Source organism: Sander lucioperca, chromosome 5, assembly GCF_008315115.2.
Source record: "Sander lucioperca isolate FBNREF2018 chromosome 5, SLUC_FBN_1.2, whole genome shotgun sequence".
NCBI lineage: Eukaryota > Metazoa > Chordata > Actinopteri > Perciformes > Percidae > Sander > Sander lucioperca.
In genome coordinates this window covers 42072409-42088995 of record NC_050177.1, presented here as the reverse complement: position 1 = coordinate 42088995, position 16587 = coordinate 42072409, and the positions used below count along the sequence as shown (strand labels likewise).

Sequence of the window (16587 nt, the reverse complement as noted above, 5' to 3'; positions counted from 1 at the left end):
ATGTATTCTACAATGGACTCTTTCATCCAGTTAACACATTTTCCACAAATACTTTGACAGGAGTAGAGAGGGAGCATGTCTGTCCTTGTCAAATGTGTTTTGAGGACAATCTGCACTTGCTCAGTTCACTATTCATGTCTCCATATAGTGGAATGATGGGGCAGGAGAAAGAAGGCTGCAGCACTATTGACTAAATGTCCACAATCTGCATTGCTTTTATCAGACAAGAGCATTGGGCTAAAGAGTCAGAGTCTGTGAGATTCCATCTCAGCTCTGCGCTTCTAAGTCAAATTTATGGTTCTGCGGAGGCTCCACGCATAGCTTTCTCCGTAGCCTACGCAAGTGGCCTGAAGTTATATTTGTGTGTTGGTGTGTGCGTCGATCTCTTTAAGAGAATAGCAGGGCCGGCATGTGTGTGTGGGGGGAGTGTATGGTAGAGCGAGTGAGAGAGTGACGGCGATTAGCTTCGGAGCGAGTAGCGACTCTAGAGTCATAGTGAGAGAAACAAGGTCCATTTTCGAAATCACCTACTACACACTGCAGACGACTGCAGTATGCAGTACCTACTAAGTATGATCAGTCCACGTACAGTAAAGGCAATGAGTCTGTGTTACCTAATTTGACAGAAATCTATGCATTTTCCTGCTATTTCTGACATTTTGATATACAAAAATGTATATTATGCTTAAGTAAATAAACCCCCAATTAACACAGCTGTTTAAAAAATATAATATTAATATTTAAATGAATCAGCGGGAGAGTCCGGTACAGTCTGACTCTGGAGATAAAACTGAGATTAGCACTCATATTCAAGTTTATGTTCTGCTTGTTTAACTGTTTGTTAAATTGCTCTTAAACAAATTTAGATAGGATTTAAATTGCTATTTTTATTCTCAATTCCTGTCATTTTGGTGCTGTTGATTTTCCTTTGGTGTTGGCTAAAACCTCTTTTTGGGGGCGCCAAAAATGTTTCTATGCAGGAAAAACCCTGCAGTTCATACTTTTAACACCAACAGGTTCCAAGACCCCAAACTGGCAGCTTGGTGAATCGGTTTCTGCTATAATCTGGACCAACTCATTTTTATTTTGGACTTTTTTTTTTTTATCTCTTCATGTTTTGTTGTTTTTGCAGCTAACGCCTGACCATCATTTTGTGCTGGACTGCCACCCTGTCTACAGCAACATTGTGTTTGGAGCAGGATTCTCAGGTACAGCACAATACACATAAAAAACATCTCCAACTAAATGACAGAAATCTATGAAAGCTATGCAAGGGATCGTCTTTGACAGGCCATATGTCTGTTAGGATTGATTACCGGTATCCCACTTTTAACATAGCAAAAGAACTTATCTTTGTCAGTATGGGAATCAAGCAAGGTCGTAGGTTTTGTTTCAACATTAGGGTGGACACATTATAACCGGGGGGTCTGGGAGTCCTCCCCCAAAAACCTTTTGAGCGTCAAACACTTTATGTTTTTTGTCTGAAATCGTTGGAAAACATATATTTACTGGTAAGAAGTAGGGCTGAATCCTAATATCCGACTATACAGATATTGATTTGTTGGGTAGGTGTTTGATTGTCAATTTTGGGATTCAAATATTCGTTTTTTCTTTTGTTTTTCATTCAATACTGTAATAAAGTTGAGACGGATTTAACTTTTGGGGAAACGCAGCCCTAAGATACAGCCCTAAGAAGGATATGGATATATAGGACCAGGCAAGCGGGCCACGGCTGTTTACAACGTGTAGCCTGTGTAGCCGACAATGGGGAGTTATTTTAAGCCAAGGCTGTAAATCGGGAAGATTTTGAGTTTGCAGTATGTTTAGCAATTGTTGCCGTAATTCTAAGCCAATAAAGTGTGTTCAGTTGGGTGGAGAGGACGGCAAGGTAGTGTTCATTTTAGCGGTTCCTACTGTAATTCTAAGCCTAGGAAGTGTGTCTGTCCATCGGGTTGAGAGGACGGCGAGGTTGTTGTGTTTTAGCGGTTCCTACCGTCATTCTAAGCCGAAAAAGTTTGTCTGTCAGTTGGGTACAGAGCTCCGCGTGAGCACGGGCTTCAATGACTGTCAATATAGCCAGCATCTAACGTTAGCTACTCCGCTGTGCTGTGAAGTAATGTCTGGCTATGTGAGACAAGCGTCTAGCAACGTTGTTGTGGATGCTCCTTCAGCGTGCTTTGGAGGAGGGTCTGGCAAAGCGAGACTATGGATGCTGCGGTCTCAGCCTGGCAACCTCCATAAACTTCGAGGAGGGGGCGGGGGAAACGACTCTCTCGAGTATTTTGAATTTGTACTGCAGTAACTATTTTAAACACTAGCTGTCAGTATTACATATTGCACCTTTAACACGCGCAATTTTTGGTTTCCCTATTGGCCACCGTATTTCCAGGTGCTTGTTGTGTTGCAGCCATGGAGCAGTAAGCAACGCTCTAGTGGGGCTTTACTTTAAGTTGAAAAAGCCCGGTAAAACAATCAAAATAAAATGTCCCTCTTATCTGTGAAATAAGCACTTGACCCGTTTTAACTTCACCCCTCAAAGAATCGGAATCAATAAGAACCGGAATCGAATGGAAGAATCAGCTATGCTCTGCTGTGCCATGCTACATCCTGTGACGCCTTGCAGTGCCCTACAGTTATGCTCAGCTGTGCCATGCCATATCCTGTAATGCCCTGCAGTGCACTGCTATGCCATGAACTACTACAATTACTATTTCTAGTCACTGTTCCATTATCTTTATTGTGACTATTATTGCCACTGTTCATCACACCCCCAACCGGCACCGTCAGACACCATCTACCAAGAGCCTGGGTCTGTCCGAGGTTTCCTCCTAAAAGGGAGTTTTCCTCGCTGCTAAATGCTTGCTCTTGGGAGAATTACTGGAATTGTTGGGTCTTTGTAAATTAGCATGTAGATGTAAATTGAGTGTGGTCTAGACCTACTCTATCTGTAAAGTGTCCTGAGATAACTCTTGTTATGATTTGATACTATAAATAAAATTGAATTGAAATTAAATTGAATTGAAATCAGAATTGTTAAAATCAAACCGATGCCCAACTTTAATGATCACCAAATCCTGCACACTAGACCACAAGCCACGGCTCTTATATGGAGGGTGAAGCGGAGCCGGGTGCGTCTGTGGCAGAAAAACACTTTGACAAGAGGATTGTAAAAGACGTTGAGAGCGTGCACAGCAGGACAACAGTATTTCCCTCTGTGCGCTCTGCTTCTCATCTCTGGGGCGCATGCCAGCTGCTGACTCCACTGGAGCAGCATGCGGGCACTCGCTCCAAACCACTTTCAATTAATCTTCTCCACCCCTGCAACACTTATGTAATAAGAAGCTCTTTTAATGTCTGCGTCTTAATCAGTTGCATGTTTTTATACAAAAGGAGCTTTACACCTTATCACAGCTGAATATTTTCATCACATCATAAGTGGGGTGGCACAGGTGGGACCAATAATCAGTCAGGGGGGGCCCACGGGAGGGGGGCATTTTATCAGACTACAGCATAGAAAATCTGCTTAGAAATATAAGAAATATTGGATAGGATAGAACATAATGTGATTCTGCTAAATAAAACATCACAGTCATAAGTTTCAGTTATTTTCATTTTAAACAAATTGTATATCCAAACACAATACACATTTTCTTCAGGCTCAGTCTGCCATTTTTTTTAAAAGCAATTCCAGTGCTGGTTCCATTGTATCACAATTTTGGATAGTCGTCATGGAAACATTAATTGGTCATGTGACAAGGGCTGGGAAGATTGGCAGAATAGGCAGCCAAGTGACAGTACTGTGATCCAATGGAAATCACAATTGTCAGATTGACAGCACTCTAGCCCAGTGGATTGGGGGGGTAATCATTTTTCAGGGGGGGGCGGTGCTACCCTGTGCCCCCCTTTTAGGCCCCGCCCCTGATCACACCACATTTAACTTTAATCAAATGAAGTGTAATTTCTCACAAAATAGTTGCTAGTGAAAATGCTGCTTGTGTAATGAAATGAAAAATACATTTGAAGTGATATATTACCAAGATATGCGTTTAAATATAAATATAGCCATGACACATGCAATGATCATGTCATGCAACTGCTGAATTAGAGTACTGGCACCTTTTTGGGCCAATTCAGGCACTGCCCATGGGATTACATTGCAGCCCATTTTACAGCTGTCTGCTGCAGGACTCTCGCTTAATACTGGACCAATTTCAAAAAAATGTTTCCATTAGTCACTTAGACACAAAAACATGGGAAATTAGGGTCCAGGTTGAAAATACCTACATTTCCCCATTTCAGGGAAATTTCATTTCAGTTTTGTATTTTAAGGAAAGCAAGCAGCTCTGAGTAAATACTGATGTTTACTTTGAACAAAACATAAAAACACACAGGACACGTGAAGCACATGGTCAGCAGCAGAGCCGGCCCCAAGGAGCAATCATACAGTGGACGTGAGAGAAACACTCTGTGTTCAGATCTGCTCAAGAACTATTGACACGTGAACTGTATGACGCACTAATCTTTTCAATCATTTATTAAAGGCTAAATGCTTTGGGTCGTCCTGGTAGCTCACCTGGTTGAGAGTGCGCCCCATGTACTAAGGCTCAGTCCTTACTGCAGCGGCCGGGTTCGAGTCCGACCTGCGGCCCTTTGCTGCATGTCATCCGCCCTTTCAAAACAACACTGTCAGAATTGTCAGTGTCTAAATAAAAAATGTCAACAGCTCAACAAGTTAAAGAGCATAAATTAGTGCATCCGGCACCTTGTACAGCAGATGTGTGCTGATGAGTGCCAGCACAGAAGCAGCAGCAGCCAAATGAATCAGCATCACTTGTTCTCTCCTCACCCAAGAGGAGCACAGAGCCAAGTGGCCGTGCTCAGTGAGCAGCACCGAGGTGTGTGTGTGTGTGTGTGTGTGTGTGTGTGTGTGTGTGTGTGTGTGTGTGTGTGTGTGTGTGTGGCCCAGACACAGGTACATCTTTGTGACCACTGTGGCCTGAGGAACAAAATCAGTCTAAGGATTCCATAATCTTATGTTTCGCATAAGAGGCATTAGCATATGCGTACCAATCCTAAAGTGAGTCCAGTAAAGCCATGGCAAAACCTTAAATTAAACACCAACTAAATTCAGTAATCAAAAGCAACAAACATTATTTTTTTGGTCTTTTATGGCCTTTCATTGACAGGAGGAATGTTGGCAAACGTGCATCATAAAAGTATGCTGAAGGAAGGTCACATGACCAGCAACCGCGATGGACGCAGAAAACTAGAGCTCCCTACCCACCTCGGCATGTCATTGAAAAACCAGGTCTATTCCTTTTTCTTCAACGCCAAATCGTTTTATCTGTTATCACAGTGACTCAGTGAAACACCTGAAAGCGCGAAAAAGCAGGTCTCGTTGTTGTCTAAACTATCTACTCGGACAGAGAAATTTGCTAGCATAGCAGCGGCTAACAGAGCGGTGGCTAACATAGCAACTGATGCTAGCGCAGTCTCGAACATTGGAAATCTTGGAAAAGCAACAAAGTGTGCTTGAATCAGTGAGCTACAATGCAGTGAAGAGAGTGCTAACGGAAATGAATGCCTCGCCGCAACACATCGGGGCAGAGCCTGAGATGCAGGAAATTACGGTATGTGATCCGATGCAACCGGACTGTGGCACTTTCACGATCCAGCTTTCGTTTCGGCTAGTGATGTAGAAAGCCGTGCAGATTTTGAACAGCTCACCCGGAGACTGAAGGCAGGACACATTCAGAAACCCGTATCTCACTCAAAACAGCATGGATGAGTTTTTTTCAAAGTTTGTATGTGTGTGGAAGCACCAGAGACACAAAATAACACCCCAAAACCCAGAAAAAGTGATTTTTTCATAATATGGGCACTTTAAGATCTTCAACGAATTTGGCTCAATCTCTGGCTATAAAATCAATTGGGATAAATCTAATCTTCTTTTGTTGAACAACAGGCATGTGACATCAGCTATTAGTGGAACAATACCAACTCAAAGCAAAATTACATATTTGGGCATCATCATACATGCATCACTTGCTGCTTGATGCTTGAGCTCTCTACAGTAAGGATTAACAAAGCCAAATCATCAACTATCAGCCTATGGAAAAGCACAGCAGCACAAATAGCAGACCTAATGACCTGCAAGAACTAGAGGAGAGTGATTAGGCAAGGTGTGATTTCTGTTTGTTTTTGTTTTGTTTTCCTCGAGACCGCAAAGGGTGGGGGGTGGGAGAGGGTTTTTGTTCTTGTTCCTTTTGTGTTTCTCTGTTCTGTGCACCATCCAATATTACCTGGCACATATTGTGGAATCTGTAATGTATGTCTGAATGATAAATGTTGCTAAAAAAAAATGTATTTAAAAAAATAAAAGTATGCTGAATTAGCCATTAGCAGTTCCTGTTTGTGGGTGTACAGACAACTTCACTGGATAACTATGATACTGAAGAAAACTTCTCTGGAGTTAAAAGGAGTGTCTTTTTTTCTATGATTTCTAGGCGTATTTATGGACATTTATTTGCGATCGATTGGTTAGTGTATAATATCAACCTCGGAAATCCTCAGATTCAGTAAAGGTCGCACTGAATTAATTATGTGTGTTCAAATTTGAGTTATGACTTAAAGAAGGAGTACAATTATTGACGTAAATTGTGGCAATCAGGCACTAAGGGTTTTAAAGTAAACCTCCATGAGCTGTGTGCCACAGCCACTGGTACAGCTCCAACCGCTGATTGTGGTGGCGAGCGTCCAAATCAGTTATCTTGCACCAGATCACGATGTATCACACAAAAATCCATCTTGTCAGCCTTAAAGTAGTCTATATCGACAACTTTTCTTTTCTGGGATTGTTCAGGTGCCGCCGGAAATTCCGCCGGACATCTTTTAAGGCCGGATGTCCGTCACCTTTCTCTTTTATTTGTGTGGCCATTCTAAACTCATAAATCATGAGGACTATGGTTAACTGCTCCTCAGATCTCTGCAGGGTAAATCAAGACAGCTAGCTAGACTATCTGTCCAATCTGAGTTTTCTGTCGCACGACTAAAACAACTTTTGAACGTACACATGTTCCACCAAAACAGGCTATTTTGCAGTGGCACTGTGGCTCTGTCTGGCGCTTAGCACAACCTAAGACGATTGTGATTGGTTTAAAGAAATGCCAAAAAAGCAGAGCACGTTTTTAAAAATAATATAATAATAGATATTTTTTGTAATGCACTTTACGTTTGGAGCAAATCTCAAAGTGCTACAGTTAAAATCATAAAAACATGGTAAGAACATCAATATAAAATACAAATAGACAGTGCAACGACTTACAGGGTTAATTAAAACTCATAAGTTCTGCTAAAAAGAAATGTTTTTAGTCCTTTTTTAAAAGTCTCAGTAGTTTGAAGTGCCCTCAAATGGTCGGGGAGGGCATTCCAAATCCGAGGAGCAGCAGAACAGAATCAGCCCATGATCACCCTTGACCCATGGTGCTGAGCTTAGTCTTGGGGAGAAGGAGGCGGTTTGAGTTTGTTGAACGGAGGGATCGAGTTGTAGTTAGAGGGGTGAGTAGTTCTTTCAGGTAGGCGGGGGGGGGGGGGGCATTTCCATAGAGAAGGGAAGAAGGGAGACCTTATATTCAATCTTGGCAGAAACGGGAAGCCAGTGAAGTGAATGGAGAATGGGTGTAATGTGGTCGTATTTTCGCACTCTCATCAGAATTCTTGCAGCACTATTCTGAACAGACTGCAGTTTCTGCAGGCTTTTGTTAGGGATCCTGATGAGAAGTGCGTTACAGTAATCCAGTCTGGAGGAGACAAAGGCGTGGACCAGTTTTTCAGCATCTGCTAAGGTGAATGTGGAGTTTTGCAATATTTCTGAGATGGTAGAAAGAAATCTTGCAGAGGTTTTTGATATGGGCTTCGAAGGTGAGTTGTGGGTCAAATCTTACACCAAGATTGGTGACAGTTGTGGAGAGGGGAATGTCATGACCAGAGATAGTACCGGTTATGGAGGAAGACTGGATTTGATGTGAGGTGCCAACAAGAACTGTGGGCAGAGCGGAAACCAGACTGGAATTTTTCGAAAAGGTTATGTTTGAGATGATCCTGGAGGTGCGCGGCAACAACTTTTTCCAGTACTTTGGAGAGGAATGGGAGATTGGAAATAGGCCTGTAATTTGCAAATTCATCTGGATCAAGGGTGGGTTTTTTGATAAGTGGTCTGAGTGGTGGCATCAACAAGTTGTGTCAGATTAAAACAGTCGAGTAATTGGAGGAATTCTGCTGCGAAACGGCAGGTGGAGGAGTTGACATGAATATTCATATCTCCAAGTACGATGATATTGGCAGACATTGTACAGAAGGTTGAGAGAAGGTTGGACATCTCTGGGATGAAAGATGAGTTTGGTTTGGGTGGCCGGTAGATAAGAAGTATCGTCGTGGAGAGAGGTTGCTTACATTTAAATGCAAGGCATTCAAACAAAGACAGCTCATGTTTTTGTCCTATCCCAGAATTCTGTGTGGACTAGTCAGTCCCTCCTCCGCAGCGCTGTGGAGGAAGGTCTGACAATGCAAGACTAGCCTTCAAGTAATGTGTTTGTGTCCAGACTAGAATCGACTGGACCAATCAGCGTACTGAGAGTTACGAGTGTGGTTTAGGCGTGTGTGCTGGGCGACTGTTCGTTCAAAACAACAATGATGGCTCCTAAAGAGGTTAGCATAGATGCATTAGCATCAGTTCTATCAGACGTGGAGAGTATTTCTTCATTTAAAGAAGAGCAAAGAACAACACTGAGTGCCTGCCCTTTTCCAACAAGTGATGGCTTCTCAGATGGTTCTGTGTAACAAACCATCTGACACGTTACCAAATCAGCGTCAAGTGAGATATCAGTTTCATCATGTATTCATTACAGAGATATTCACAGGACAGGATTATCTATATTTGCACAAAGGCCAAAGGCAGGACACTGCAAAATCCACCTTCCAACAACTCCTTTTGCCAGAACAGAAATGTAAAATCCAAGGCATTTATGTTTCAGAAGCAGTTCCAACAGCTGCTGGATATATTGACTGAATGTATCATCTCAAAGTTCCTGTCTCCTCATGGGGTTGTCAGGTTTGAGCTCTGGATTACGTGTGAACCTTGCTGATTTAAGAAGTGATAAACACGTCACAATAAAAAGTCACTGGAAGTCATATTTTGCTTAGCTAGACCAAAGCTGTTCCTGACCTCTGTACTAACTGCAGAGAGATGAAACTGATATTATCATCTCATCTAACTCTGGGTAAGATGGCAACGTCAGGCTGTTCCTTAAACAGTATCTGTTTACAGTAAACTGAACCTTTAATGGAACATAGAAAAAAGAGGATGTCACATTTGTAATTGGCTTGTTTATGAGGCCCCTGGTGGTCACTGGGCCCTAAGCAGCCACCTATATAGTTCACATGATAAATGGCCACCAGCCATGCCTCAGCCAATCAGAGGACAGAACTAGCTGCGGCATCCAGTGTCTTTTAGGGCAAATTTTTCCTAGTTTTGAAATGTTTTTTAATTTTTTTCCTTTTCCTATTTTTTAAGTGTCCTCCACCATCAACAGTTACTAGCAAGCTTTCAGTGTTGATGGAAGTTACGTCAAGACAAATGCAAATCATTTTATTAACTGAAAAACGTTAGCAATTAAACACAGTATACAAAGATATGTACATGTGGCTGGTTAGCTCAGTTGGTAGAGCAGGCCAACATATATAGAGGTTTATTACTCGGTGGAGTAGGTCCAGGGCTTGAGCCTGACCTGTGACGGTTTCCTGTCTTCCCTTCTCTCTCCGCTTTCATATCTGAGCTGTCCTATCCATTAAAAGGTGGAAATGCCCCATGAAAAGAAAGAAGATATGCGCATGTGTTCACACAGTGAGTGTTCAGAGCTCCAGTCCAGCTGGATACACCAATGCATTCAAGGACATAGATCCTTAACTTTTAATGAGATGTCTCGTCCATTGTGAAATGTGAAAGCACCTGTTCTCTGGGTCTCCACTCGTGTTCTTCTCTAATTAACATGGCTCCACCTCTCCTCTCCTACAGTTACTTCCATTGTCTCCTGACACTTTTCAATCTCTTCATGCAGTCATGTCCTTTACTAATTATATCTGTAATTAATATCCTGCTCACAATTTCCTGCTTTCAGTGGAACTGTGAAATCTAAAGACCCATAATACAAAACTCTTGGTCAAATGAATTATATACTAATGATTTTGCTATTCTTACAGCCTTACGAGCAGTGAAGCTAAAGAATCTTTGCACCGCCCTGCTTTCACACCATATGCACAAGTGCATTATGAACAAAGTAAGGCTATTTTGTTCAATGGATGGTGCAGCATGCACTGCTGCTATGGCTATGTGTGCTGTTGGGTGAATGTGCTACTTTGCTTGTGCATGTGGTATGAAAGAAGGAGAGAATAAACCTTTTTCCACTTTTTCGCAATCCAAAAAGTGGAGAAAAAAAAAGGATGTGGAGCATAAGGACTCACCAGTAGTGGTAGAATGTAACTAAGTACATTTACTCACAGAGTACTGTACTTAAGTACAAATGTTGAGGTACTTCACTTGAGTCTTTTCTTTTCATGCTACTTTCTACTTCTACTCCGCTACATTTCGGAGAGAAATATTGTACTTTTTACTCCGCTACATTAATCTGACAGCTTTAGTTACTAGTTTCATGTTTTTGCTACATTCCCCTGCAGTAAAGCAGGTGGCCGTGTGTATAACACTAGCTGTAACATCCACTGATGAGTATCCAAGAAGCATACGAGTAAACAAGGGGCCTGCGTTTCTTAAAACACTATAACATTTACATTTCTCAGTAACAGCTGTGACTTGAAATGTAGTGAAGTATAATACTTGAAACAAAAAAAGTACTTAAAAAAGTACACAAAAATTTAATTTGTTACTTCCACCCCCTGGGGTTAGGCATCCATGTTCGTTAGCTTTTTCATTTAAAAGTACTTCTGCATTATTAAGCTCCAAGTTTTCCAGTGTAATTATGACTTGGATTGAGACAGAGACACTGATACAGATATATAGATATGGATAAATATAATTCATAATTATAGCAGTTGGTATGATGAACAGTGGCAATTATAGTAGCTAGTAAGGATGATGACGACCACCATTTAAGTCGGAAACTGGTAATTACGATAACTTTCAGATGACATGAATGTTGCATTATGCTCTTATCATAATGTCTCCAGAGTTTATTCTGTTTATTAGTCAGTGTTAATGATGATCTGAAGTCTTTGTGCTCATTGTCCAGCAGCAGTAAAGACACTCAGGGCCAGATGTACTAACGCTTTTGCACCCACTTTAGGCGTATTTGTTTCGCAACGTGCGCGTAAAAGCATGGCGATATATGTACAAACAGGCCGCACTGAGGTAAAAGCGCAGGAACTGAAAATGGCAAATTGCGCTTTTCCGTGTCATGCATATGCATTCACAGGAGGGTCAAGGGGAAAGTGGGAGTTTCCCATAAAGAGATGGGAGGGGAAGCGTAAAGTGTGCCTAATTATGTATTATGTACAAAAAACGCCCGTGACAGTGCACCTCTATTTTGCGGTGAAAATTCTCCACCTCTTAAAAGCAGGTGTAAACTAGCCACAAGCAGGTTTCCTCGTATATGCCTCCTGGTGAAATGGCAGCAGTAATCCGAGCAAGACGAAGACATAGGCCGAGGAGACGGGCTGAAAGGATTTTTGCCACAAGGATCACACTTTTTCAGCAGGCTTGTGCAAAATTCCGAATTTCCGAATTGACCTCCATTCAATTCATGAATTTGAATATAGTGGAATTAAATTCATGGCAATTCAAAACAATTCCACACAGTCACACAACAGAAAGAATGTGTTGAATCCCACATACATTCAGTGTTAGGAAGGTTACTTTGGAAATGTAATTGCTTACTGTTATAAGTTACCCATTGGATTACTTTATTAATGCAAAGCAATTTCCTTTTAATTTGATTAGCTTCTAATTGAATTACACATTTTACCTCAGTAATACAACTAAATACAATTACATTAATTTTGTAATTTAATGACATCATTTCATTACACGTAACTAGTCAGTCCTCAACCCTGCATACATTTTGTTCCAAAATATAGATCACTCTTTAAGATAACAAATATATATTATATATATTAATTCCACAATTGACAAGAATTGTTTTCTTGATTTACAATAACTAATAAGTAAAAAGTGTGCTTGCATGCTTTTAAACACATATGATATCCAGTGTTGGGGTAACTCCTTACTAAGTAATGCCATAATATAATCACATTTGGCTGTAACTGAGTAATGTAACACATTAATGTTACTGTTACTGTTGTGTTGTGAGTTGAAGGTGTGTTTAAGCCCTTTATGAGCTATATTCCAGGCTCTTGCTGTGTTGCGCTACAGTAATGTAATGAGTAGAGTAATGAGTTGCTATCCATAGAGAATAACAAATAAGGTAATGCATTATGTTTGTTTTTTTAAAGTGAATAATGTGTATTAGACATTCTTGAGTAATGACCCCAACACTGATGATATCAAATATCAGAAGCATAATACCATCAAGAGATGGTTTTCAAAATAAGTCTGTCTGTTAACTTACTTGTAGATGCCTTTTGAAATTTGAAGTAGCCTTGATGGAGCCACAAGCTGGAGCACTGCAGTGCTTGCATATGGCTCTGTGGTTTCCAGGTGTTCTTGTTGGAATTGGTTCTTCAAAATGAACTAGATGACTACAGATGACCTTTTAGGCCTGCTATTATTTTCCATGTCGCTGTTATTACAGGTGTCAAATCTATAAATGTTTGTAATCTGAAGTTGTAAGGGACTTCTGAAACTTATAAAGTCCAGTGTTGACCATCAAATTGTGTAGAAAAGAAGCTTTCAAACAAATGTCCACCTCAAATTGTTTAGCAACCATTTTAAATACTTGGTTAAATTAAAGCATTCTGTAGTTCTGTAGCAAGTAGTTCAAACTAATATAATTTATAGAATATGTAATGCAGTCATATCTGACATATATTGTAAAGCTTCATTGTTAAGCACTTCACTGAAATTATGTATATGAATTTCTTAGAATTTTTATTGAATTGCAATTCTGCTTCTTTTAATTGAAATTTGAATTGTAATTCTAAATCCTGTTTTTGACATCAATTCAAATTCAAGAATTTAATTGGAATTTAGGAGTTATTCTCAATTCAATTCTGAATTGTGCACAAGCCTGTTTTCAGTTGAGTGAACACGAAATCATTAAGTGTTACAGATTAAGCAGCCATGGAATATTACAGTTACTGGAAGAAATCAAAGATGACATTGAATCTCCGACTCAGCGTTCACATTCCATTCCAGCAGTTGTTAAACTCCTCACTACATTACAAATATTGGCATCAGGATAATTTCAAACAGTCATAGCATCAGCAGTAGGAATATCGCAGTCTGCACTCAGCCGTATCATAGCACAAGTACTTAACGCTTTGCTACAGCGCAATTTACGGTATAGTGGGCGGAGAAAGGCGCTGATTACTGCAGGTTTGGTAAATACGACGTAAGCTGAAGTATCACAGCGTGCGCTTTATGGCGCTGATAACGCTACATTCGCAAATGTGAGAGAGCCGTATTGGAGAGGTTCACAGGGCTTCTCCCTAATACAGTTGTGTTGCTCCCCCTCCTTCACTACGTGCAATTGTCATCAAAGCCCAACACAAGTGCTTTAAAGCAAGTACTGGGGGGGTTGCCATGGCTACAAAGTCACCCTGTGGGCTTGGCCATCTATTGAGGTTTTCTATTCTCCTTCTCAGTCGAGATGAAAATTCACGTGGCCAGAACTGTCAGAGCCAAGCTTTTATGACTTCAAAGCCAGGCAGAATCCACAGGAGCTCGGAGACCTTTGTCAGATGGCAATGTGCTGCATTCCTCAAGCCCTGTTGACATTCACAATTTACCTCTCAGACCTTAGCAACAAGGACATTGCGTCAGACTGCTGCATTTAGAAAATACACACTCTCTCATCTCACTCCTGGGTTTGAGCACATTAAGCCATTACACAGAGAAAGGACACATCCCCTTTAATTTAGCATTTGGTCCCAGTTCACTAAAGTGAATAGGTGCTCAGTGACAGGCATCGATATCAACAGCTTTACTCTTCTTTTATGTATTCACTCACGTGGGGACTCAAACACATCACCTGGCGCAGACACACGCCCAGAGACGCAGGCTATTTATAGGCTAACTACCAGGTGCAGGGCGTGGATCTGCTCACATTAGGGCGGTGATTCCTCCGACACGGTTTAAGGGATCTTTGTAAAGTCTGTATGAAGGGATAAAAAGTGTATGTAGCAAACCTGAAACCTACAGTGTGTCATACATTAAAATGACAATTGTGAAAATGTCTAACAAATAGTGCATACAGCCATCTTTGTAGCCAAATAATGATATAAATAAATAACTACTATTATACTGTATATAGTATTAACTCATGTCAATTACAGTATTTAAATCATCCAGTTAGTCTGGCTGCTTCGTTGTAGAGCAGTGATCTTCAACAGGGGGTCCGCCACCCCTGGGGGGGTCCTCAGAGTCACTGCAGGGGGGCCGCCAAATTATTGTTAAAAGTTTTTTCCCCCCAAAATGAATAGATGTCTCAAAATATACATAAACATGAATCCAACATATTTGTAAAATACAACAACATTGATGATACGCTTACGACACACGAGGCACGAGGTAAGGTAGCCACTACAGTAGCCATCCACGGATACAGCTAAGCCAATGGATTCACTGTGTCTTCCACATGTATGTTTGACATTAAAACATTATGATAATAATATGTAAATAGTAGCTAAGTATTGTGTGAACCATAAAAAGGTATGTGTAAAGGCTTCAGGCCACCCTACACGTTATTGTAGGCCCAGTGTAATACGCAACTCAATTTATACAATATGTAGAAGGGGTCCCAGCTCTTTGGTGTACCCCTGGGGCCCATTTCAGGAAGGAGGTTTAACAAACTCTGAGTCTAACCCTGAACTCTGAGTTGATTTACTCTGAGATGAGAAACTCTGAGTTTTCGGTTACAGAACAGCTGATTTGAGTTGGTTCAATCAACTCAGAGTAGGTTCACTCAGAGTTAAGCACGTGCACCACCACTACAAAAAGGCAGCATGAATGGAGCCACGATACTACGATTCACCATGGTAACAACCACAAACAAACTGGTCGGCGGAAATACTCATGCGCACATACAGCGAGTTTGAACATATATTTCGTTAAAAAAGCAACACAGCGGCTGCTGCAAAAGAGAGAGAATTTGCATTGGAGAAAATTGATACTAGAGTAAATGCGTCAGTTCCAATATAGTTTATTAATTTCATATTTAATAAGTATAATATTACTGGTGAAATGGTATTGAACCTATAATCTATTTAATTTAGGTGCAATCCTGCGGGCGAAAAAGTACTAGGCCTATTCTGAGGCTGAGGAATCTTTTATTTGAAATGGGTTTACATCATTCATCTGCAATACTGTGGAACTCCTTTTGAATGACTCTTACTGGTTTGTGCCCAGTGAACACTACCAAAACGTTTAAAAAACGTTTCAGAGTGAGTCACACTCTTCTGACGGCACTTTTCTATACAGTTTTACTAATATGCTCCGCATCACCAATGTTGTAAAGAAAACTGCCGTATGCAAAAAAACGTTATGCGACACAAATAATCTGCTGGGATGTAGAGCATGTCCACGATGGGTGACATTAGTGATATGAGGACGGATAAGGTTATGTAGGCTACATATCTGATGGACTGTGAAGAAAAACGATACAGCTCAAATAGGTAGTTATCTGGAAATGAAAATGCTTCTATAGTCGGGGCCTCAATATCATCTCCCGACATATGTTTAACTCCCTGTGAAGTAATACAGCTTCTTCATCAACGGGATCGCCAACAAAAGGAAATGCCATGTTTTGAGAAAAAAAAAACGTTTTATAGTCTGCCTAACATGGTTAATAAACCAACCCTGTTTTTTTCTTCATGCAGATAACAAACTGCGCTAAAATGCGCCTGATACAGACTGAATGAATGAATGAATGAGGAAATTAAAGAGCGCTGTGTCAGAGGGAGGAGACTGAGAGAAACTCGAGGTATAGTGAAGAAAACCTGTTCCCGACCAGGTTAGGTTCACAGACTCAGTTACCGTAGTAACTGACTCTGAGGTTAAGTTACCTTTCTTTCTGAAATGGGCTAGAGTTACCCCTCTCTCTCAGGTTTTATTAACCTCCCTTTCTGAAACATAAAACCCAGAGTTTCCCTCATCTCAGGGTTAACAAACTTTTTACTAAACCTGCTTTCTGAAACGGGCCTCAGGTGTACAAGGCTCCAGTCCCTCACTGACATTGACCCCATCCCTTGTCACTACACTTTGCACCAACCTTCATCCTGGACTATACATCTGCCCATTGTACTATATATGTTATGAATTCTGCACTTCTGCACCTCCTTTTCTTATGCTTAACAGCTATTTTGTATGTATTTGTTTCTGCTTCTGTTTTTATTGTTTATATC

The 16587-nt window shown here is 40.9% G+C and overlaps 1 protein-coding gene across 2 annotated transcripts in view; it reads left to right on the top strand.

The window, feature by feature from the left end:
• pipox (pipecolic acid oxidase) overlaps positions 1 to 16587 on the top strand; it is a 68129-nt gene that overhangs the window by 50373 nt on the left and 1169 nt on the right. For both annotated transcript variants that reach the window (XM_031287047.2, XM_031287048.2), the window contains exon 7: positions 1133 to 1208. In XM_031287047.2, the coding sequence (XP_031142907.1) occupies positions 1133 to 1208 (76 nt within the window). The remainder of the gene's footprint in view (positions 1 to 1132; positions 1209 to 16587) is intronic.